At 36.2% G+C, this 24,456-nt stretch overlaps 10 protein-coding genes and 2 further genes across 10 annotated transcripts, besides 1 other annotated feature; 7 read left to right on the top strand and 5 right to left on the bottom strand.

Moving 5' to 3' along the window:
* Positions 1-54: 54 nt before the first annotated feature.
* SYS1 (Sys1p) lies at positions 55-657 on the bottom strand (the record flags this gene model as incomplete). Its single annotated transcript, XM_003648334.1, has 1 exon — positions 55-657. One exon carries the CDS (start codon positions 655-657, stop codon positions 55-57), a length of 603 nt encoding a protein of 200 aa, XP_003648382.1.
* A 389-nt stretch (positions 658-1,046) lies between these two features.
* On the top strand, positions 1,047-3,349 carry Ecym_8284 (the record flags this gene model as incomplete).
* A 307-nt stretch (positions 3,350-3,656) lies between these two features.
* On the bottom strand, positions 3,657-5,644 carry Ecym_8283 (the record flags this gene model as incomplete).
* Positions 5,645-6,750: 1,106 nt separating this feature from the next.
* Positions 6,751-8,154, top strand: MMM1 (ERMES complex subunit MMM1; the record flags this gene model as incomplete). The annotated part of the gene is made up of 1 exon (XM_003648333.1): positions 6,751-8,154. The coding sequence occupies one exon, from the start codon at positions 6,751-6,753 to the stop codon at positions 8,152-8,154; it is 1,404 nt and encodes a 467-aa protein (XP_003648381.1).
* A 44-nt stretch (positions 8,155-8,198) lies between these two features.
* SPO75 (Spo75p) lies at positions 8,199-11,063 on the bottom strand (the record flags this gene model as incomplete). The annotated part of the gene is made up of 1 exon (XM_003648332.1): positions 8,199-11,063. The coding sequence occupies one exon, from the start codon at positions 11,061-11,063 to the stop codon at positions 8,199-8,201; it is 2,865 nt and encodes a 954-aa protein (XP_003648380.1).
* A 256-nt stretch (positions 11,064-11,319) lies between these two features.
* Positions 11,320-11,685, top strand: COX16 (Cox16p; the record flags this gene model as incomplete). Its single annotated transcript, XM_003648331.1, has 1 exon — positions 11,320-11,685. One exon carries the CDS (start codon positions 11,320-11,322, stop codon positions 11,683-11,685), a length of 366 nt encoding a protein of 121 aa, XP_003648379.1.
* Positions 11,686-12,008: 323 nt separating this feature from the next.
* ORC3 (origin recognition complex subunit 3) lies at positions 12,009-13,934 on the top strand (the record flags this gene model as incomplete). Its single annotated transcript, XM_003648330.1, has 1 exon — positions 12,009-13,934. One exon carries the CDS (start codon positions 12,009-12,011, stop codon positions 13,932-13,934), a length of 1,926 nt encoding a protein of 641 aa, XP_003648378.1.
* Positions 13,935-14,028: 94 nt separating this feature from the next.
* On the bottom strand, positions 14,029-15,435 carry OST1 (dolichyl-diphosphooligosaccharide--protein glycotransferase subunit OST1; the record flags this gene model as incomplete). The annotated part of the gene is made up of 1 exon (XM_003648329.1): positions 14,029-15,435. One exon carries the CDS (start codon positions 15,433-15,435, stop codon positions 14,029-14,031), a length of 1,407 nt encoding a protein of 468 aa, XP_003648377.1.
* A 223-nt stretch (positions 15,436-15,658) lies between these two features.
* Positions 15,659-18,613, bottom strand: SFI1 (Sfi1p; the record flags this gene model as incomplete). The annotated part of the gene is made up of 1 exon (XM_003648328.1): positions 15,659-18,613. One exon carries the CDS (start codon positions 18,611-18,613, stop codon positions 15,659-15,661), a length of 2,955 nt encoding a protein of 984 aa, XP_003648376.1.
* A 294-nt stretch (positions 18,614-18,907) lies between these two features.
* PRE3 (proteasome core particle subunit beta 1) lies at positions 18,908-19,672 on the top strand (the record flags this gene model as incomplete). The annotated part of the gene is made up of 2 exons (XM_003648327.1): positions 18,908-18,972; positions 19,090-19,672. The coding sequence occupies 2 exons, from the start codon at positions 18,908-18,910 to the stop codon at positions 19,670-19,672; spliced, it is 648 nt and encodes a 215-aa protein (XP_003648375.1).
* Positions 19,673-19,998: 326 nt separating this feature from the next.
* Positions 19,999-21,375, top strand: RTT109 (H3 histone acetyltransferase RTT109; the record flags this gene model as incomplete). Its single annotated transcript, XM_003648326.1, has 1 exon — positions 19,999-21,375. One exon carries the CDS (start codon positions 19,999-20,001, stop codon positions 21,373-21,375), a length of 1,377 nt encoding a protein of 458 aa, XP_003648374.1.
* Positions 21,376-21,638: 263 nt separating this feature from the next.
* On the top strand, positions 21,639-23,981 carry DNM1 (dynamin-related GTPase DNM1; the record flags this gene model as incomplete). The annotated part of the gene is made up of 1 exon (XM_003648325.1): positions 21,639-23,981. One exon carries the CDS (start codon positions 21,639-21,641, stop codon positions 23,979-23,981), a length of 2,343 nt encoding a protein of 780 aa, XP_003648373.1.
* A 451-nt stretch (positions 23,982-24,432) lies between these two features.
* Positions 24,433-24,456: part of a sequence feature (centromere 8) that runs on past the window's edge.

The raw sequence follows: 24,456 nt of genomic DNA, 5'->3' as shown, positions 1-24,456 counted from the left end.
CATTTTTTTGTCGTTGGCTTTTTTAAAAAACAAAACTTTATACAAAGTACGTCGTTATTTTTGGGCCTCCAAATCCTTCATCTCAAACTGTTGCTGTTCCTGCCCACTTGGATTATACGAGGACTCCCCCATACCACTACTGAACGTTTCTCCATCAAGTAACCCGTCAAAATATGTATCTCTCAACTCCTTCCACCTAGTCGTCCAGGTACCCAAGAAAACTAAGATCAGGCTTGAACAGAGTTGTAAAAAAAACCATGAGAACGAAGGCAGTTCCTTAGTATGAAACCAAACAATAATTAAATTAATAGCATGTATTGTCACTGCAAAATCCCACGCCAACTTACTACGTCCAACAATTACCGTCAAAAATAAAACACAGATCAATGCATCAAATAGCCACAACCCTGATAAAACTATGCCAAAAGAATTAGAAAAATCAATCAGCTCCCACGAAAACAACCACTTAGAAGCCTCAAATTCATAACCAGATAAAATAGCCCATGCGTAAAATAAAGAATAGGCCGTCAGATAATAAAATATTTGTAACAAGAAAATCTGCAATAAGATTTTACTAGGTGATAAAGAACTCTGCTTAAATATTTCAGACGGTCTCAACTCTTGAGGTATACGCATATATCTTCTTAACCAGATCATTTCGAAAGTCACCCTCTTTTTGCACTTTCTTGCTTTATGATTATTGATTGCCCTAATATCTAATTAACCAGTAATATAATACTAAAAACCTTTTTAAGATTTAATATGTCTCGTCCCTCCCCCACAAAAACACTGCCGCGCTTTGAGGATATCCTTTTTAAATCACCAACTAGCCAATAAGCTTTTATCCTCGATCCAACTTGCTCTAGTACAATATATTAACGAATATTTGTTTGCTTCTTAAACATCTAGATAATGTGAACCATGTGTATGTAGTATTTACGACCTTTATAATTCAAATTCGTTTACGAAGATCTGTGGCCACGTGATCTAAATGGTTCGTGAAAAATTTTGACGGTTTTCCCATTTTTAAAAAGAGATGAGCAGAGATGAGCACGATGATGTCGATGTATATATTCAAGTTATTCATTAAACGCTGCGCGTCTTGTATAAGTGCGGTATCTGGATTTCCATCAGGTTTAAGCATGTCAGTTAAGAAGTTTAAGGCGTTTGGGGATTTTGTTCCGACGATCAGTGATAGTGAGGAAGATATTCCAGACTTCGATGCATCAGACGATGAGCTTTCACAAGAGAATAAGGCCAAGTTACAGGTTAGCAAAACTAAGAAATTGAAGAAGACTAAGGCGGGAAAGGGTAAGAAGAATGAGTTGGAAGTAGATGAGGATGCTGATGAGGATTTGAACCCTCAATTCTCGTTTAATATTGATGGTATGGAAGATGTTACCAAGATCGAAGGGTGGGATTTCTTGGGAGATGAGGAGAAAGATGGAGATGATGCCAAGAAGGATGTTGATCTCGATGGGATAATAAGAAGAAAGGGTGGTTTGATTCAGATGGCTGCTCAGGTAGGGTCGGATGAAGATCTAGAGGACGAGGATGATGATGATGACTTGGCAATGGATGGGTTTGGTATGGGTGCTGTGGCAGCAGAAGAAATGGAAGGTAGTGAGGAAGAAGCGTCCGCTGAGAGTGATCAAGAAATAAAAGTTCTTTTGAGGAAGATGGATTGTCACAAGATTCTGAAGGCGAAGAACAGAAGGAGGAAGATACTGCTGATGAAATCGCCAAATTCTATGCTCCATCTGAGGAGGCAGACGATGCTAAGAAAGTTTTACACAGTTCATTTAATTCCCTATCTTTATCCCGTCCTGTGTTGAAGGGGTTGAACATGCTTGGGTATGTAAAGCCTTCTCCAATTCAAAGTGCAACCATTCCTATTGCGTTACTAGGCAAGGACATTGTTGCCGGCGCTGTAACTGGTTCTGGTAAGACAGCAGCATTTATGATCCCCACTATTGAGCGGTTGTTATATAAGCCATCTAAGGTAGCCTGTACGAGGGTTATTGTACTGATCCCGACACGTGAGTTAGCCATCCAGGTAGCTGATGTGGGGAAGAAGATTGGAAAATTTGTTAATGGTCTTACATTTGGATTGGCTGTTGGTGGTTTGAATTTGAGACAGCAAGAGCAAGCTTTAAAGACTAGACCTGATATTGTTGTTGCTACGCCTGGTAGAATTATAGATCATATTAGAAACTCTGCCTCTTTCAGTGTAGATTCAGTGGAGATTTTAGTGATAGATGAGGCTGATAGAATGTTAGAAGAAGGTTTCCAAGATGAGTTAAATGAGATTATGTCTATGATTCCTAGCAGAAGACAAACTTTACTGTTTTCTGCCACAATGAATTCGAGAATTAAACAGCTAATTTCTTTGTCTTTGAAGAAGCCGGTTAGAATTATGATTGATCCTCCAAAACAAGCAGCCGCTAAGCTATCCCAGGAGTTTGTACGTATTCGTAAGAGAGATCATTTGAAACCAGCATTGCTATATCATTTGATAAGAAAGTTAGACAGTTCAAGTCAAAAGAGAATTGTTGTATTTGTCTCTAGAAAAGAAATGGCACATAGATTACGTGTTATTTTGGGGTTATTGGGCATGAAAGTTGGTGAACTACATGGTTCATTAACACAAGAACAACGTTTACAGTCTGTCAATAGCTTTAAATCCCTGGAAGTCCCAGTATTGATTTGTACGGATCTGGCTTCTAGAGGACTGGATATTCCGAAGATTGAAGTGGTTATAAACTTTGATATGCCAAAGAATCATGAGGTCTACTTACACAGAGTTGGACGTACGGCCAGGGCTGGTAGAGAAGGTACATCTGTTTCTTTTGTCGGTGAATCGACACAGGACAGAAACATTGTTAAGAGTGCCATTAAATCAGTCCATGAAAGTAAAGCTAACAATAGTAGAGTATGCGGTAGGACAGTCGACTGGAACAGGGTGGAAGAAATAAATAAGCTTGTGGAAGCTAAGACTGATGTTGTCGCTGAAGTTTTAGAGGAAGAAAAGCAAGAGAAAGAGATCTTGAGAGCTGAAATGGAATTGCGTAAAGGTGAAAATATGTTAAAACATAAGCAAGAGATTCAAGCACGTCCCAGAAGAACTTGGTTCCAAACTGAATCTGAAAAGAAGAATTCTTCAATTTTACAGGCATTCGCTAAGACGAAGAAACACACTAACAGCAAAAAGAGAAAGAGAGACGAAGCTCAAGAAGAAAATGGCTCTCGTTCTTACAAGAAAACCAAGAGTGATCGCACCAATGATCAAGAGCGGTCGTTCAAGATACAGAAGAAAGATGGCAGCAAAAAAAGAACCGTAGGAAGGTAAAGAAGTAAACACTAGTTGCCATAGAGTAATCTAGAGCATAATATATCATTGTATATAAAAGGAACATATTAAATCTCCCGGTCTAACCCGACTTTGACTATACATGCTCTTTAGTAATTTTATTATAAAGAGATCTGTACATTTATAAACAAGAAATCGATAATCAACCAATAAAATTGGGCTACATGCAACAAATAGAAACAAAAGGATTTAAACTCAGAAATAAAGACAGTAATAATAGTAATAACAATAACAATTATGCATGTAAGACTTTCTCAATTTTGTGTCTTTTAATAATGTAAGATTATCAATCATAAAAGAAATCTTCAGTCAGAGTGCTTAATGTGTCTAGATCATAATACTGTTCATCATCGGTCACATCTAATTCAAAACCTTCTGCAAATCTATAGTCATTTAAGCCTATCATTTGAATATTCTTCCTAATATCAATTAATGTATCGATTTGACTCTTGGTAGATTTGGAAATTTTTGGTTGCTTCTGTGAAGCAACCAGTTGTAGCCCATCCAACCAGATATATGATGCCTCTCTATTATCAAGATAAAACGTTAAAAAACTTTTTGAATTCTTATCCAACAACTGAACCTCAGTATATATAGTCTTGCTGGCAATATTAATCAGTCTCTTATGGTTTGGCATTTTCTTTTTGTGCTGTAATTCCCTGGAATAAAATTCAACAATACGTTTTAAGGGTACAACTATAGTTCCGCGGCCAACAACAGCATCTGTATCTAATGTCTTGATATTGCTCTGTTCAACAGTTGGTATCCTTTCAACCCTATACTTGAATTCTCTTGCTAGTAAACTATGCTGATTGTCAGATAACACCAAAAAATATACTTTAGGATGTCTCACATGATATTCAGTCGGGTCCTCTGAATAGACCCAAGTACCAGTTTGTAATTGGAACAGCCTTTGTTGACGAACATATTCTTCTGCCTGTTTTTTCAGCATGGTGTTGAAATGGGATGCATATTGGTTCCATTTTTGGTACTGCTTATTTTTCAGCTGCTTCAGTTGTAATAATCTGAGATTTTCGTATGGCATTGAGTTTATTATTTCCAAAGTAAGTTCAAGAGCCGATGACTCTTGATCATTTTTATGCAAAGCTTCATCAATCTTGTCAATTAAATGCTGAAGTAAATCGAACAAACATTGTAAATCTGCACTGGTTTTAGAACGCGATTGAGCCCAGAATATTGTTAATTTGTGAACCAAGGCAAAGATGATAGCTTCTTTGTTTAATAATAAATGAACCAAGAACCGTGGTGAATCCTTTTTCTTACAGAGTTCACTGAAAATTTCATATGCCATGTTTGATATTCCCACACAGCCGCTAATTAGTGGAAATGGATTTTTACCAAACAGCAGCTGTTCTGTCACACCTTTCTTCAAAGACAAGTTTTCATCTTTGAGAAGGGTAATAGTATCTACCAGCTGTAAAATTGTGAACATAGTAGGATCTCTGCATTCTACATTCATTTCAATAAACTGACTTTTAGTTTTTTATTTAAATAGAAGGATTTCTCAATAGTATCATTTAATGTCTTGACAAATGGCAGAGTAGAATTAGATACTTTATTTTCAGCCATGAATATAGTCATGGTCTTTAATGGAGTAATAAACACCCTCTTGAACAGTTCGTAAAATTTCTCATCGGGAGTTTCTTCAATAATATATGACAACGTAGTAAGGAACCCTGTACCTCTGACAGAAAGAAAAAACTCCGCGATATTTGATGCAACTGCATCGGGAGATTTCTTTGCTGCCATATTCAAACAAGACATGTAATTCCCAACAACACGAATTATTTCTACATTCATCTTGGTTGTTTCAGGCTGTCCAATTAATTCCTCCGCAAAGATTGATATTATGTTGAGGTTGCCTTGAAAAGCATTGCAAAAAGTCACTAATATATCAATTGGTATATTCTTGGTTGTCAACAACATATGCTCCGCTGCTCGTAACACACTAATTGAAGAATTGAGCAAACTATTACTATAAGCATATTTGTTTACCAATCCAAAGAATCGTGACCAAAAATGTGAATTCCCTACCAATGACTTTAATAGAACTTCTTCGTCGCAGGTTTTGAAAACGGAGCTTATAACAGTTAAATTGTTTGCCTGTGGTGAGGTTGGATGCTTATGGGTGATGTTTAAAGCCTTAAGCACATCATTAACACGAAGACGTGATGCTTCTGGATTTAATGTCTTACTATTAGGGTCAAGGGACTTGCGTTCGGGCGATTTCTTGTTGGGATCTAGACTGGACATAACGGGTGTTGAATTATGCTCGATATTTATCTGATTATTCAAATAACCTTATATTATATTTTTAAAATGTGCTTCTTTGTATGTGTGTATGTGTGTATGTGTATATCTAAGAATAACTTGTCTTTGTGTTCAGCTCAGCTGAGCGTTTTTTAAAACAATTACAACTCTACCGTCTTTTATATAGCCAAGCATATCAATAATATAACTAATATAACAAACATACATTCACTCCAAAAGCTTTACATTTCTAGAGGCATCTCCACTTTTATGATTTTTTGTAAACACAAAAGAGTTGGGAAAATGAAATTACAGCATCGTACACTACCTACTTTCCTTTTCCCCTATCTTAATTTAACTAATCAATTAACCTAGACGTCTGGGTCGTTTACTTTGTAAGCTTCAATTATCTGGGCTGATCTGACTGGCTATGAGGGCGAAGTACTAGTATCAGAGTTGTGTATAAATTGACAGCCAATGTTTCTTGCTGACAATTACTAATACATAATGGACGTTATACAGATCATGATAGTTTTCTGATTTCTGCTACCAGGAAGAACTTCTGAACCTTCATATAAATAAATAGCTATCGTTCCGAGCGTTGGAGTCAATCAATTAGTATTCGATTCTTTGTCTGAGAACGGTGGCTGTTATCCGTAACTTCTGAAAATACGTACTACAACAGTATATATGTATGGGATATGTTCGTACACCGCATTTGACTCAAGAGAGATTCTGAGCTATATATACATTAAGGCACCGGTTTACTTATTACCATGGTTATAGTACTTGGAATCTTGGTCATAGTTATAGGGACATACTGAGTGTTTTAGAGGTTGGGTTATACATAGACAATGATGGTGATGATCGTCATAGTTAATTATTTCAGCTGCTCACACGATCTTCTAACGTTTTTATTAATCGACCTTAAAATATGTTAATATTTTGTGTCCGGGTAATATATTTATGAATATAGCTTTCGGTACATGATGATATAATAGTAGTAATAAAAATGATAATTATAATTTGATATATATAGTTTTTGAATGATCTTTGGACGGCTGCAAGGAAGAGTAAAGCTTAGTAGGGCGTTTTAGAAGACTCTGAATATGACGAGTGATGTGTTGGGAGTATCAAGTGCGATCGAATCGTTGTTAAAAGTGAACGATAGTTGGGTTAGTGATGAGCAACATGATAATGGAAGTAGTGTTGGTATTGGAACTGGAGGAAACAACGGTAGCATTATCGATAATGCTGATGAGCAATTGATTTCTTTAGATGATTTTATTAGAGAAGCGTTGCCTCAACATCTGCATAAACTTTTCCTTGATAGTTTTTACAACATTGGACAAAATGGTGTCCTAATTTCTCCTACGACTTCTAGTGGAGCCCAGAATCCTCATTTTACCTTACCGATGTTGCCGAGTAACGCTCCACTACTTCCGCCTTCAAGTTCCTATACATTTTCTTCATGGTCGTTTGTTCAGGGATTGGTTGCGGGACAACTAAGTGTGATTATGGTACTTATATTCTTCATTAAGTTCTTTATATTCAGCGATGGGCCGTCTAAAAGAAGTGGAGAAACTCCACAGAATTCAGGGTCGAATATTAACCCGGGCATCGCTGGTCCACAACTTTTATCTTTGACAACTAGTCGTTTCTTGTCGACCATTATCAAGCGAGGGGGAAAGGATGGGTCGGATTTTATTGACGACAAAGAAAACGAATGCTCTAGGCAGATCAATACTATACTTGAAAAGACCTACTATACCGTTGAAACGCATTCTCCAGAGTCATTAGATTGGTTTAATGTCCTTATTGCTCAAATGATTGACCAATTTCGTGAGGAGGCATTAAGGAAAGATAATATCATTCATTCGTTAAATGACTACATCTCCAGAAAATCTGATGAGTTGCCTCAGTATCTGGATTCTATAAAAATCACTGAACTCGATATAGGTGATGATTTCCCTATTTTCTCTAATTGTAGGATTCAATACTCTCCAAATCTCAACAAAAAGAGATTGGAAGCTAAAATCGATATTGATCTCAGTGATAGACTTGCATTGGGCATTGAGACCAGGCTTTTGATGAATTACCCTAAGCCGCTAACTGCTTCCTTACCTGTTCAACTAACAGTGTCTATGGTTAGGTTTCAAGCTTGTTTGACCGTATCTTTGACTACTGCAGAGGAGTTTGTGCCAACCGTGACCGATTCATCCGATAGAGATGAAGAATCAGAAGAAGATGGTCATTATTTGGTATTTTCTTTTTCCCCTGATTATCGAATGGAATTTGATATTAAGTCTCTGATCGGTTCTAGGTCAAAATTGGAAAACATCCCAAAGATAAGTAGTTTGCTTCAGGATCAAATCAACAAGTGGTTTATGGATAGATGTGTTGAACCAAGATTTCAATTTGTTAAACTTCCTAGTTTGTGGCCTAGAAGTAAGAATACAAGAGAAGAAAAAACGGAGTTGCAGGATGATGATCCTGTAAAAAACTCTGAATAAAATCAGATCCAAATAAACTTGTTTTCTTCTATGTATTTACGCATCTATGAAGGCCTACCTGTAACTACCAAGTTCCCAAACTCATCAAGATGACAATCCTTCTGACTACAAGTTAAGTCATACTTTTCCTCCAAGAATGTTCGAACGGATGTTGAAACTCCGTATTTGTCACTTGGAATCCATATATTGTTTCTGCAACCTTCGAGGCTGGGGATACAAAAATTGTATGGAGTAGCCTCTATGGATTCAATTGATATTTGGGCAGGAATATGATTGAGGTGATATTTGTAATTACTCCAAATCTGAAAATGTGCGCTGATTGTGAATATCAAAACAATTATCATGCCGAGGGACAACCTATAACAATTGGAAATTGTAAACATACCAATCAAACAAATTTCTAAGAAGTAAATGCCGGCGTACAATTGCATGAGTGCCATAGGATAATACTTGCCAAATGTTTCAGATTTATTAACAGGGTTATATTGGTACTTTATCGAGTACTTAAATGAAAACATAACCAATGCAAATGAAAAACTGGCAAATAGTAATATTATGGGAGAAATAACACAGTAAATTATCCCAATGCATGCCAAAACTGAAAACATTGGATAGACAGATCCCCATTGATATTGCTGAATATTGGTATTTCTCTCAAATGTTCCTCTTGGTGTGAAGACTTTCCATCTATAGTAGAATAACTCGAATAGCAAATTTTTTATTTGCATAAAATTACCACCAAAGTAGGACATCCCTCTAATGAGAACGAATGAACAGAAGAAGTTTGAACTTTTGGGTAAATTAGTTCCAAGTAAGTCTGGAATACTAACAGGATTATTCACCAATTTTTCTACTATCACAGAAATTCCAGACGATATCGTCACCACTAAGAAAATATGAACGAATAAAAATGCAAAAAACCATTTTTGGACATCCAACTCTGTAGCAGACCCAGATCTACAACACTTTAGCCAGCCAAACCATCTAAATAAAAATGGTACCCCCTCTGTTAGAAATATCAAAGTCATAACAGGCACAATACTTGCAAGTGACTTGTCAAAAATTGAAGATGAATTTGAGCTCCAACTTGGAACTGGAACAAGCTTGGCTATGAACGGTATTTGTGATATTAAACCAACGAAGGCAACAGGGATGACCCATCCAACAATAACCATAACACTAAGAAAGTTAGAAAGAGCAACACGAAACATTAAAACCAATCTATTAGTTACTGTAATATTCTTCCAATGGATGTCTTCAGGATTTATACCGAGGATTTTTTCTTTCATAGTACTAGTACCATCTGAAAGAAGTAATTGATCAAAAATATGTGCAAGTAGTGCATTTTTGAAAACCACAACAGCCTGCTTAGATTTTAACGGTGGTCTTCCATCTGAATCTACTGGTCTTTCTTGTTCGGCGTGGTAAACTGTTATTTCCTTGTGACCCTTTTGTATGATACGATTGTACCGGGCTATTACAGTTTCTAATTTTCGTAACTTATTTTCAATATGATATATCTGGTCATAACCTACTATTGGAATTGATATTCGTAACTTATTGAATCTTAACTTCCACCATTTAATTCGTAATCCAAATATAAAGTCACAAGTTAAAATCGTTCTCAAATATAACTTCCATTTTGTAATTTTGAAATAAAATCCATTTTTCATTCCTTTTTTACTTTCTATTCTGGCTTTAAACTCAGTTGAATAATTGATATGATGAAGTGCTTGCTCAAGGGCTACATTTCTATCTTCGGTCCATACAGTGCTTGTGGATGAAGCTAAGTTAGGAGGAAGTGACTTGTTCACAAAAGTTATGGGGCCTATAGACCCCTTCATATAGAATTTTTTTCTAATAATATCATAAGATACACTCTCAATTTCATGAAACAAAGCAGCTTCTGTCTTTTTCCTATCTTTCAATTCCCTGTATTCTTTTGGAATGAATACAATCTGATAAACAGAATCTGGAATCATAGAGTGGAAAAATTCGACTAATCCACGCTCATTGGTCATGAACTTATCCGGAATATTATTGAGAAACATAGCACACTGCTGCTTCTGAGCCTCTGGATCTTCTCCCAAAATCGCCTTGTTTCTTTGCGTCACAAAGTAGTCGAGCTCTGTGATCAAAGTTGCATGAAACCAGACCACTGCAAAGATCCCAAGAATAAAATGGAAGATTAACCTCGAAGAATGTCTTGGGGATATATTAGACATGGATATTTCATCAAGCCCAGTTGCTTTTAATGAAAATTGAGATAAGAGTCGATCTCCTTCAACATTATGACGATGTTTTGCAATAAACTCTCTTGAATTACCTGGCAAGTCCAGCACCTTGTAACCTGATGTATAATGAATGGGGATTAATACCGGTATTGTAACCAGAGATAGTATAAGAAAATAAACGCATAATACTTTCAAATATCTTAGGAAAAAGAAAGAATCTAACCCGTATTTCTTATATGAATCCAATGGTGCTCCCCAAGTCGTAGTAACCCAACTAAAGAATCGACTTTTAATACTCTTGGTAATTGGAGCCGGAGTTACAGGATGTTCTGTTAAATACACATTAGGTTGGTAAATCCTGGGAAGTCTAGTTCTGAGATATGAGAACAATAATGTCTGGCATAAGCAGTATAAAAATGATATTAACACACCCGATAGAAAAGTTTCAAAATTTATTCCATAATCCCGTTGAGCTGATCCAGTTCTCGTGCTGTTTAAAAAGTTCGAATAGATTTGTGCAGTATAATTATAAGGGTTCCTATATGGATTGTGAACTCCGTCAGGATAGAATTTTAGCATAAGCAATGCGGTATTATCACTGAGATCCACATAGCTATAGATAAACCTTGAAAAATAGTGAAAATACTCATTCTCCAACGATACTGATGTATTCATTATAAAGCTGACCCCTTTGTATCCACATTGTTATCACTACATTTAACCGCTAGAATTAAAGTCACTGTCATTTTAGACTTTTGTGACGTCGGTGAGATTAACGTATCATGAGATATCCACAAGCTGGATCAAAATTCAAAAAAAACGGTTTTGATGAAGTTCAATACATTTCAGACCCCTTACCTCATCAACTAAAGCTGTAATATTACGAATAAACCAAGCGGTGGTTGCTAATAATAGTTTTAGTGCTAGAGTTATGTCCTTCGGTGCTAAGAAGTTTAGGTCGAAAAGACAACAACTTGAATATAATGCATCTCTTCCTGGTAGATATCAAATACTACTAAAAAAGAATCCGTTTCTCTACTACGGATTGCCCTTCTGCCTATTAATGGGTTTAGGATCATATTGGCTTTCAAGTTTCACTGCTGTTAAATATGAACGTAGTGACCGTAGAATTCAAGAAATGAAGGATGAAGAATTAATTAAATTGAAAGGTAATAGGAGGAAAGTTGATATTAAAGAGGAATACTATCGTCTCCAGGGGTTATCTGAGCAAGACTGGGAGCCTGTGAGAGTGCCTAGGTTCAAAGGTGAATCAGAGAACGTTTGGGATGTAGATTAGTGTTGATAGTTGTTTTTTTGTTAGTCTTTTTTTGACTGAACGGCAATGGACGTCAAGTACCATATTTTCACTATGAATGAATAGACAGTTATTATATTTGTAAATAATTTTAATGAAACATCATGATACTTTATATTAGGCTTATGAGAGATGTCACTGAGCTTATTGGGTTTTGTTCTTGTGTTGTGTTTGTTTCTGTCCATCGCTGTAGATCTTGAACTAAAATTTTATTAACTTTTATCCTAGCTTCTCACAGATTGCGTGAACATATTATATGTTAAAATAGAACGCTAACAGTACGCAAGAGACAAAAGACTTTGGCAATGAATGCGGCAGATTTTGCAGATACTCAGAAGACACATTATTCTCTAACGCCAAGAGTTAAACGCAGAAAGCTGGAGCGTTTCGATTCGAACAATGTACCCTTTGTGAGGCTGTTCAATGGTGAAGAGCCTGAAAGCATGGTCCGACAGAGATGGGAGCTTTACCATCAACTTTATAATCAATTCCATTATCAAGTGGATATAATTCTAGATGGTATTCAAAGAGATGTGTATGGAAGTATTCCTGGCGCTATTTCAAATGCCATTTCGTTATCCAAAGGGAGGTACTTTACCAGTTTGTTCCTATTAGGATCGGATGGATCTACAAATATTGAAGCACCCGCGGATGATAATAAGCATATGAATGTTGTGATCGAATTGACTCCTAAAGAATCGCCTAATTTACGTATGATCTTACGAAGGTCAATGTTCAAGTTACAATCGGCAGTAAATTTAAAGTTGGGAAAGAAACAGGATGAAATACAAGAACGAGAAGAGTCAACTACTGGAGACCAAGGTGAAGTCATTAATGATGAACTAGTGAAGAATAATTCAGGGGATGTTGATGGTGTGCTGTACGATATATCTATGTTAGAAAACTTCTACAAGAGATATCAGAAGAATTTGAATTTGATAATAAACTTTAAAGAGGTGGATTCATTCTATTTTCAAGTTTTGGAGGACTTCATCTGGTTATTGAAGCCAACCTTAAATAATGAACAGGTCAAGATATGCTTCTTATTTAACATTAATACCAATATTTCAAATTTTGAGAAGAATCTAAAGCAGAGTACTGTTCGTTTATTGAAACATAATTTCAGCAAGGTAGACCTGTCGTATAACAAAGGCCATAAATATGCAAATAGAGTCTTTCAAAGCTTCTTAAGCATTGTCGATGGTAAACTCAATCTGTCTCCAAGATTTGTCAAATTCATATTGGACAAAATGAACAATAAATCTAATCAGCATCTACAGCTGCTAATTAAAATACTAGATTACTCTTTAATGGGGTATTTTTTCCAAAATCCTTACTCTATGTTTATCGATTTAACAAACATGAACCATTTTGATGATAAATATGTCCAAGGTTTAATAAAGTGTAATACTTTTATGACCTTTATCGAGGGTATGGTTAGGGAGCATGCCCCTTCGGAAGATATTCTATCACTACTGGAGAATAGTAATAAAGCACTAGAAGAGTTTTTCGCTGAATTCCTAGTGAGAGATAATCCCATCAATCGTCATTTAAACTTTGTTGTCGATTTTCTAGAAAATAAAATGGGCATTTGTGATTATAACGTCATTGAACTTTATCATCACTTGCTCCTGGGAACACTTAATGATTTCCTTGAACCTTGGCCACAATGCCACAAACATCGAGAAAAGTTATATTTCGAACCTGTTGACATAGTCTTCCAAGAATTATTTACTCTTGACAACAATAACGGTTTATTAACGCAGGCCCTTTCCCCATTTCTTCGCTCGAACATGGAAGATAATTTGTTAAACTGTGAGAGAATGTTTCCTGCCCCACACACTATTTCAAATTCTGAAAATAAATTGGAAATGGAATTAAATAAATTAATTGATCCACCAATTTGCCAACTTTTCAAATTATACAGGGAGGCGAACGCCGTTATTAACGTTTACGACTTCTTCACAGCTTTTAAAGAAACCCTCCCGGGAGAAAAGATCATTAACATTTTAAAGAAAGCAGTAGATTCCGAAGAATTGAAGTTGCCCCATACTGTCCGTGAAGCATTTTGCAATAAGCTATCCCATACAAATACTGAAGAGTTATTTGGGAAGATAGCGCTAGTTTGGTTTGTCCAATCTGTCACTGAATGCCAATACATTGGCATTTTTAGGACACACCAATATAAGTCCTACGAAGCTATAGAAAAGATTATATGGAGAGGAATATAAGGCGCAGTTGGAGAGTAATCGAAAAAAATTAGTAAAATATATAATTGCTCTTAAAGGATCCGATACATATTTTGTTTTTAAAAATATGAAGCATTTATGGGTCAATTCTAAAATTTATCTGTTTTAGGAAGAAGAAACTCATCAAAGCAACAAATATATACGCTGCAATGTTTATAGGCTTCCGGTACATCATATACTTCGAGTATTTGTACTTTATAAAGAGCTGTGCCTTTTGGGCATTGTCAACTAAGTTGTTGATTTCAACAGTTACCTTAACATGTCCACTTGATAGATCAAAAAATGAGTGTTCAGTCGAACCGTTCACATTAGAAATAGGTAGAGTAGATTTTAGGTCAAGTATTTCAGCACCCTCTGGCAAGTAAATGGATATATTTGCATGGTCGTAGAAAGTATCAAGTGGACCATTTAAGATTGGAATACTAGCAATATATTGTTCTGCACCATCGGTGTGCAAGAACTGGCTTAGTTCATTGGTCCAGCCGATAGTAAAGTTATAAAACCAGCCACCAAATAATGGGTATCTAGGTTTTAAGAACATATGGTTGCTAATAATTTTATAAGTAGAAACCATACCAACTAAATCAGTGTAGTAGTGATCAGTCGACTCCTCTGGTAACATCATTTCAAACCCAATTAGATAACTACCTGGCTTGAGAGCATACTGACCTTTCATGAACTCTGCTCTCGAAAATCCATCCTTCAATTTTGCAGCGTCATTCGTTACCTCATAATACTCATCAAATTGAATTGTATTAGCCCAATGAGAAATCCAAATATTCCTATTCAAGTTAATAACTCTTACCGATGGTGCTTCGCGAACATAAGTAACAGACACATTGGACTGTGTAAACGGCTCGATATTCAGGATTGGACCAAACTTTAAGACTTCACCATCAAGTTGGCCGTCACTGCTGCTATCTTGAAAGGTTGGAACTTCACTTAAACCCTGGCCACCAACAAATTCTAGGTTATATTTCAAAGTGCGGTATAGAGAGTGCGGTAATTTATTTGTATTTAGTAATAAGTTCTGAGGAGTACCTAGTTGGATATGCTCAGGGTAAGGTTTCAGACCTGCATTATGCATAAAATTAATATTCAAACGAATTTCCTGGTCTGGTGCAACTTCAAATGGAAACTGCACAAGAATATAACGAATGTCCTCACTATCTTCCCGAACAGTGCTCTCAGCATCTGGTGAGCTATCAACATAGATATTATGATCTGGTAAAGAAGCTGAGAAAATAGATGCTTTCTTAAAGACTTTCTCGGGGAGGGTGAAATAGTAGTGAGACTCTGGGGTGGATCCAATATTCTTGATAACCAATTCAAGGGATTCATGAGGGTAAGACTTTAAAACATTAACGATTCTCTTGAATTCAACATTTTCCCAATTAGCCTTAGGAGTAGCTGACGATAACAAACCACATGACAAAGGACTTAATAACAGTATGACTGTCGCAATCAATTGAAAAAAAATCATAGTCGACTGGTACTGTCTAGCAAAGGCTCCTCTATTAGAAAGAGTTTTTGCATGTCCATTATATAGTAGGTTTGCGTGTTCAGATCTAGATTATGATTATATCGAAGCATTAGGATCTTTCTGTACGATAGTTGTGCAGTTCGTAACGGCTGGTTCACTTTAATGAATAATAATATTACATTATTTACTTATTATTTAAAATTGATTTAGTTGAATAGCTATATCAATTCAGAGGCGATTTGCGACCTTTAGCTTTCGTTGGTGATTCATCTATGATGTACGTATCGTCAGAGAGAACAGCCCTACCAATGGTGAATGGAATGTTATGGTTTTGAGGCTCTCTCACCGAAAAAGGATCTAGTTCAGGAATTCGAGAGAAATCCAAGTTTTTGACGCTCGAATTATATTTCTTGCCTTCCTGAAGTATGTTCAGCTTTGGGACAGGAGTCATAGTATGATCATCTTCATAGGCATCATCATGCGGTTGATTGGTGTTAACCATTGTGGAAAGTTTCCTTTTAATCGAAGAACCAAGCACATTAGATGACTTTATAGGACTTGGGATTGCTCTACGAGCTCCTCTATATCTATTTTTGATTCTCTCCATTTTATTCTTCATCATTCTCTCAGATCCAGGTATGGTTATTCTATCAAGTTTTAGAGGTGTCATGAAGCCTGAGGAAACGTCATTATTGGTTTTGAAAAGATCATTAGGTTTTGGTTTTGGCATTTTTTCAGTTTTGTCCTTCCATAAAGTAATAATGTAACGTAATAGAGCGCGATTCCAACGACCTCTAAACATCTGACCAGTTTCCTGATTTCTTCTAAATTTGAGAGTTTTCATATTCCATCTACTAAGACATTTAACAACTAGGTTTACATCCCTTTCTTCTACCTTGAGCTGTACCAAAGAGCTCAGTTTTTGAATTGCGTCCATTCTTTCTAGCCATGACATGAAGCAGTTAAGTACTAGCATTGAGATTCTCAAATTATCTGCCTGATCCATCCATAATCTCCTCAGTTCGATTTGATCAGCAAATTTTGTTAATAACCACTTGCCTAAATCTCTCTTGGTTTTCTTTCTTGCGATATTGTTACACTCTCTTGAGTAAAATTCCCACTTTGATTTCCAGTTGGATAAATAACTTCGAGCAATAGTATATGATTGGCTTCTTCTAAAAGACTCGAGAAGTATTTCCAATCTTAATCCCTTTCTAATGATGGCATTTTTATGCCACAGCTGAAAATATCTTTGAATGTATATTTCAGAAGCGATTCCAGCAAAGTGCCGTTCTCTGAAGTTTACTAATTCGGTTTTTGAAATTGCCCTTTTCAATTTCTGTGCAGCTTTTAATTTCAAATAAATTACAGCCTTTTCATTTAGCTCCACTTTTTCTATCTGCTTCCTTCTCCAATATGCAAATGTGCTCTTGACCAGATTTGAATGATAGCTCAATTCCGTTATATACAGCAGATCATCAAAAGCCAGGTATTTCCTCTTAAGTTCATGGTCCCAATATCTCTCAACCACCTTCCTGTTAAAGGACTTTATATGCTGTTCCTCTTGGTATCTTGTTTTCCAAAATCCAAGTCCGTTTTTAAGAAGTTGTTCCTTCTTTAGCTTTTGCATTTTCTTCAGTTTAGATGTTGAAACCATATACTTTATCGTTTTTTTGAAAACAGTCTTGTTATAAACAACATCTGCCTTCAACTTCAATACACAAATTTTCTGCCATTGGGCTAGAATCGATTTTAGTATAACTTCATTTTTGGTAGCGACGACTTGATATAGAACAGTTCTTTCAGAAAATCTTCTGGACCAGATTTTTTGGAAGAAAAATTTGATGATATTATTATCCAAGGTTACTCTGGCCAATGACTCCCGTTCTCTATACTCAAACATCTTCCTCCACGTGTCATATGCCCGTTTCTTGATAAAGCTGGCCTGTAAACTCTCCAACTTCTGAACTCTGGATTCATGATGTTTTAACTTTAGTTTCCACTTTAAAATCAATGGTCGAAGAAGGAGAGAATTTTCTGCAAATGAGCCAAAGTTCTCCAACTCCTTAATGTCCATGAACTTCTTTTCAATCTTGGATAGCATCATACGTTGTATTAGGTTACCGATGGTAGGTTTGCAATTTTGATTCCTTAACTTTAGTTTCCATATCAGAAAATACCGAGAAATTAAGCTATGAGAATGCAGGGTCTTTGCCTTGTAATCTAGAGTCTTCATCTTTGCAGATACATCTTTGATTCGTGTGAAGAACGTCAATAAATGGAAATTATCCGCCATTTTCTTTTTAGTTTGGCTTATAGTATATTTGTTTGTCCACAGATCAAACGCCAGAGATGTGAGACGGAATGAATTGGCATTTACAGAATCTTCTGGCCAATATTCTGAAACCAATTTATGCTTCTCTGACCACTTGTTAAGATATTTTTTGAGAAAATAATTATTCCAAATACCCTCACAGTCATGCAAATTTGTATTGATGCTCCACTTTAACCTCCAGCTGAAAAACCATTTCTTCAGCACCAATATTTGATGTCTATGTTCCATTAAAGCAAGTTTCATTGGAACATTCTCCGGCTTCATTAAAAATGCAGTCACTATCGCATCCATCACAGGCGTGAATTCATAACTTTCACTTAATGCATTCTGAATTGCAAGCAAGTATTGGTCCTTCAGTGGATCCACGTCACTTTCCTTGAGCAATTTCACGTACCGTTCAAAGATCTTAACGAAATCAAATGACAAACCATGTCGCAGCAGAAAAACTTGAATCAGGTTGAAAACCCCTTGAATAACAGGATCCTCCTCATTCCCTGGTTGAAAACTATTCTCTTCATCTCCCTCCGCGTCAAATATTGGTGAAACTATATCATTCTTTAGCATATTAGTGTTATCATACAGGAAACGATCATCCCAATATATGTATTCAGGACCAGCATGGCCCTGTAGAGAGGGTTCAAAATATCGACCTATATTCTTTGATAACCTCAGATCTCGCATTAACTCATGTATACTTTTATGAATTAACGACCCTGTCGAATGGTAAACATCTCTGCTTATAAGATCATTTGTGGAACTACCGTAGTCCTCCAACGTTCCTGAACAAGATAAATCTGGTAATGCCGTGACATCACTTTCCGTGGAAGGACCAGAATCATCCATAGCACAAATCACCCCCCCTCCGTTGTCTAAAATATTTGAATGAAATACTATGCAATGAGCATCCACCTTGAAGTATTTTTATTTTAAAGATGGACAGATATCTGACTGAAACCTTTCCCTTTTTTGTCGTCGACCATCACGTACGTTAAAATTACACACGTGAGAAGCGATAACTAAAAGGTATATGGAATCTCCCTTTCGGGTGGCAAATGCTTCCTTCAATAATGCAACGACAAGTAATATAGAGAGCTGAGAGTTTAGTATCCAGCAGTAAGGGCTATTGAATCATCAACAATGGATGGAATTCAGGTTGATGTCAACCGTTTGAAGAAGGGGGAGGTCAATTTGGGTACTTCTATGTATGTGTTCCAGATATATTTTATTTTGCAACTAAATCAATAAGTTGGGAAAGAGAAAGGAAGGCCAAGTTCTTCTTTTTATATTCAGAGTTAACTAACAGTTTCAATTTATTACAGTATGGCGGTAACTTATAAAGATGGTGTGATATTAGGTGCAGATTCGCGTACTACTACAGGTACTTATATTGCGAATCGTGTGACTGATAAATTAACGCGTGTGCACGATAAAATTTGGTGTTGTAGGTCTGGTTCAGCTGCAGATACTCAAGCGGTTGCTGACATTGTTCAACATCATCTGGATTTATATGCTGCTCAGTATGGTGAGCCATCCGTAAATACTGCGGCATCGCTGTTCAGCACTATCTGTTATGAAAATAAGGATTTTTTAACTGCAGGGATTATAGTTGCTGGTTATGACGACAAGAATAAGGGTGAGGTATACACTATACCGTTAGGTGGATCAGTTCATAAAGCTCCATATGCTATTGCAGGTTCGGGCTCGACTTTTATTTATGGTTACTGTGATAAAAACTTTAAAGAAAATATGAGCAAAGAGGAAACTATAAGATTTATGAAGCATTCTCTATCGCAGGCTATTAAGTGGGATGGTTCATCTGGGGGTGTTATTAGGATGGTTGTTCTGACTAAGGAGGGTGTGGAGCGGCTGATCTTTTACCCAGAAGATTATGAGAGTTTGTAGACTATACGTATATATGTGTATATATATTATTATTATTAAATCCTTCCCTGCCCATATGTTTCTGTATAAAAAGAAAGAAAACACAATAGGTAAATGTAGGAATTTTAGCTATATAATACGTTCTACTTTTGTTCTTGCATTAGAGATTGTTTCTCAGAAGTTAAAATAAGCTGGCATCCAAAGATTCACCTTTTATTCTAACCCATTCGTTACCAAGAGAAACTTCCCGGGAAAGCGTTACTTAACATAAAAGCAAATGTTCACAGGTTGAAGAAAACAGACAGTGCAATCAGATGCATGAACCACATCTACTATAAATCACAGGCATGACATTAAGAGAACGGTTGGCTGCAGTGCTGCCAGAGGGTGAGCAATTTAACGTTGTGCAGCTACAGAGTATTCCAGCAGAATGTTTACCTCTAACTTCTCTACAAAATACAGATAAGACGGCATCCGTGGAGACAAAAACAGTTAATACGCAGCACTTCTTTACATTAAGTCATAATGAAAAGGTATTCTATGCATTAGAACTTATCATCTACATTGTCATTGATGAAAAGAATGGTACTGCAGAGAGAATTGTCTTTATTTCAAAAGCTGACACGAATGGTTATTGTGATGCAAAAGTTAGTATAGGACAAGTTACGCAAAGTATCTTGGACTATATTCTTGCAATTGACCCCAAATACTATTTAAAAAGGGTTAAAAAAATGCATCCAGATTTGGGTGGTTATTCTGATCTGATAACACCTACAACAACTACCAAACGTGCGTTGCAAATCTTATCTGAAAGATGCAAAAACGGGCAGTACAATAAATCTTATATTAAGGAAGAAGATCTTTTCTTATCCATTAACTGCCAACTCCCCATTAAAACAAAGATCGCCCTTTTCACACGACCTGAACCACAATATCTGTTCCCGGATTCCTCTAAAAACCCCAAAAAACACATCTTATCAGGAGATCAGCTACTTAAATGGTGGTTATCAATAATCGACACATTAATCGTTCGTCACTTTTCAACAGCAGATACTAAAGCAACGGTTCAAATCCCAGGAGAAGATAAATCAATTATTAAACATTACTTCAGAAATACCTCATTCAAAAATTGGGAAGTAGGCAATATCATGAGTAATAACCCAAATGATTTGGCAATCAATAAAATACCAATTTATCCGGATGATCCAAAGGGTAGATTCCTTGAAGAATTGCAAGAAGACGCACCAAAAAGGCTTGAAAAAATGAAAATATTATCCTTTTGGGTAGAGCTTCAAGCTCGCCAAGAATTTAGACTAGGCGTAGTAGTCTCAGTCATTGGTGTCTTTGGTTCCTACATTTCCCCTTACAGCATTAAAAATCCTTCCTCCGAAGACACCGTAATACCACGATCACTCAAAATTTACAACTCCATTAAACATTACATAACTGCAGAAGACTACTCCACAGTAAGAGGTGCCTCAGAAGCTCACAGAAACATCAGAGACTTCCTAAAACTCTACTATCTGCCCCAAATCATTTGTATTGAAGGGTCGTCTCAAGAAAATCCTCATCTCATCACCGCCTCCCCTAATAACCCTAACTCTAATAACCCTACAAAAACTACAAAAAACACCATCCGCGTTAAACCAAACCATCCTGAAAAACGAGTTCCAGTAATAAACAACCTAAACAACCTCCTAGTTCGGAAAAAACCTCGAATTTAGCCCCAATTTCACTGTTGTATTAGCTATATTCTCTATCTTTACTGGTCTTTTATACGTTGGCAAAATCGTCAATCACATTTTACGTACCCAGTTTGATTGGTTGAAAAAGCAGTCGCAAAGACGTTTTCCTTTTTTACTCTGCAGTTTTCTTATAGAATAGTCAAATTTTGATCTGAAGCAAGAGTAATATTTTATTCTGAGTAGGGTTTTAGAAGCTAGATTAGAGTGATTAGAAGCTAGGATCATAGTTAGAGATCGAAACAATGGCTAGTTTAGAAGATTTGATTCCAACGGTTAATAAGCTACAAGATGTTACTTATGATGCGGGTATTGATGCTTTGGATTTGCCAGTTTTAGCAGTCATCGGTTCTCAATCATCGGGGAAATCGTCTATTTTAGAGACTTTGGTTGGTAAGGATTTTTTGCCTAGAGGTACTGGTATTGTAACCAGAAGACCGCTTGTTCTTCAGTTGAACAATATTTCAGCAGATTCACCTTTAATTTATGATTATAACGAACCTTCTAGTGGATCTCAGGGATTAGGAGAAATTGAGAATGCAAATGAGGCGGGATATGGTGAGGCACGAGAGCCAACTTTGGAAGATCATTTGAAGCGGAATAGTAAGATGTATAAGGGTGGTAATGTTAAGAATCAGTGGGGGGAATTTTTGCATGCTCCCGGGCGTAGGTTTTATGACTTTGATGATATTAGACGTGAGATTGAGAATGAGACGGCAAGGATTGCAGGAAAGAATAAAGGTATTAGTAGAATTCCTATCAATTTGAAAATATATTCGCCTCATGTGTTGAGCTTGACGCTAATTGATTTGCCAGGTATTACAAAAGTTCCTATTGGTGAGCAACCTGCGGATATTGAAAAACAGATTAGAAATTTAATTCTCGAGTATGTTGCTAAGCCGAACTGTATTATTTTGGCTGTTTCGCCTGCTAATGTGGATCTAGTTAATTCGGAATCATTGAAATTAGCTCGGGAGGTTGACACTCATGGTAGAAGGACTATTGGTGTTGTGACTAAGTTAGATTTGATGGATTCTGGTACTAATGCTCTAGATATTTTGGCTGGCAAAGTCTATCCATTGAAGATGGGTTTTGTTGGCGTGGTGAATCGTTCCCAACAGGATATTCAAGACCAGAAGACTGTTGAAGATGCCTTGGTTCATGAGGAAGAGTTTTTCAATAAGCACCCTGCATATAGGAGTATTGCTTCACGTTGTGGTACTCGGTTTTTGGCTAAGAAATTGAATCAAGTTCTCTTAAACCATATAAGAGAAAAATTACCGGATACTAAAGCTAGATTAAATACCTTGATTGGTCAAGCAGAACAAGAACTAGCCTCTTATGGCGGTTTCAATAATAGCACTAAAGAAAATAGGGCTGGACTGATTCTACAGTTGATGAATAAATTTGCTACAAATTTTGTATCATCAATCGAAGGAACATCATCCGATATTAATACCAAGGAACTTTGTGGTGGGGCAAGAATTTACTATATCTATAACAACATCTTTGGTAACTCATTGAAATCCATAAACCCTACATCTACATTAACTGTGACAGATATCAGAACAGCTATTAGAAATTCTACAGGCCCAAGACCCTCTCTGTTTGTTCCAGAGCTTGCTTTCGACTTACTGGTGAAACCACAAATTAAACTCTTGTTGGATCCATCTCAACGTTGTGTCGAACTCGTTTATGAAGAATTGATGAAAATTTGTCATAACTGTGGTACGCCAGCGTTAGCAAGATATCCAAGGTTACAATCTAAACTAATCGAAGTCGTTAGTGATCTACTTAGGGAAAGACTTGGTCCTACCAGGTCATATGTGGAAAGTTTAATTGATATCCATAGAGCCTTTATAAACACGAACCATCCAAATTTTTTAAGTGCTACAGAGGCTATGGCTTCTATAGTTGAAGGACGCAAACAAAAGATTCAAAATGCTAAAAAAGCTGAAGAATTGAAGAAGAAGCGTCAAGAAGAATTAGACAGAGCAGCTGGGATGAATGAAAATAATAGCAGCATATCCCCAAGAATTGATTCGGACTCTACGGTCACCACCAGCGATAGCGAAAATGAGGATGAAAAGGACCCAAAGCAATCTAAGGATTCTTTCCTGAACTACTTCTTTGGAAAAGACCAACAGCAAACTAAGGGGGAACAATTACCATCTTTAAATGGGAAAAAGTCAACACCTAATGTCGAACACATGTTTCAACACAATCCTGATTTCTTAGCAATCGAAACGCTGCAAATACAAGAAGAGACTGAATCTATTGAAGATGAACATCCAGAATTGACTGAGAGAGAGGAACTAGAATGTGAGTTGATAAGAAGACTAATTGTTTCTTATTTTGGAATTGTTAGGGAAATGATACAAGACCAAATTCCAAAGGCTGTTATGTGTCTTTTGGTTAATTTCTGTAAAGAAGAAGTGCAAAATAGGTTGGTTTCAAAATTGTACAAAGAATCACTTTTCGATGACTTATTAATGGAGGACCATACTGTGGCTCAAGATAGAGCCAAATGTCTAAAACTGCTAGAGACTTATAAACAGGCGTCCGTTATAATTGGTGATATCTTATAAAATACTGTGACCAAGGAAGTAAAATTTCATTTTCAGCGTATATAAATTAATTTTTATCAATTGTGGAATGCTTTTCCATTGATAACTTCATAAGAAGTAGTTCTTTTGGTGTATATTCTTGCAACTTACAAATGCACAATATCATTTTTATTATCATTCTTTACAATCCTCCCTTCGATAATATGTTATATATATATAACTTTGGGTATATTTAAAACATGAAAAAAAATAAAAAATATATAATAACTAATAAAAAAATAAATAATAAAATATAAATAATAAAAAATAAATAATAAAAAATAAATAATAACTAATAACTAATCAAAATCATAAACTGATTAACAGAACTAATGACTGTTGCAATTAAATTAAACAATCTGTATAAACTTAAAATCAACAGAGTTATGTAACAGATTAATAAAGTCTTCATAATTTTTTCATTTAATAAACTATTTTTTTATGTTCGGAAACAATA

The sequence above is a fragment of the Eremothecium cymbalariae genome, chromosome 8, assembly GCF_000235365.1.
Source record: "Eremothecium cymbalariae DBVPG#7215 chromosome 8, complete sequence".
Taxonomy (NCBI): Eukaryota; Fungi; Ascomycota; class Saccharomycetes; order Saccharomycetales; family Saccharomycetaceae; genus Eremothecium; species Eremothecium cymbalariae.
This window is presented reverse-complemented; position numbering and strand designations above follow the sequence as displayed.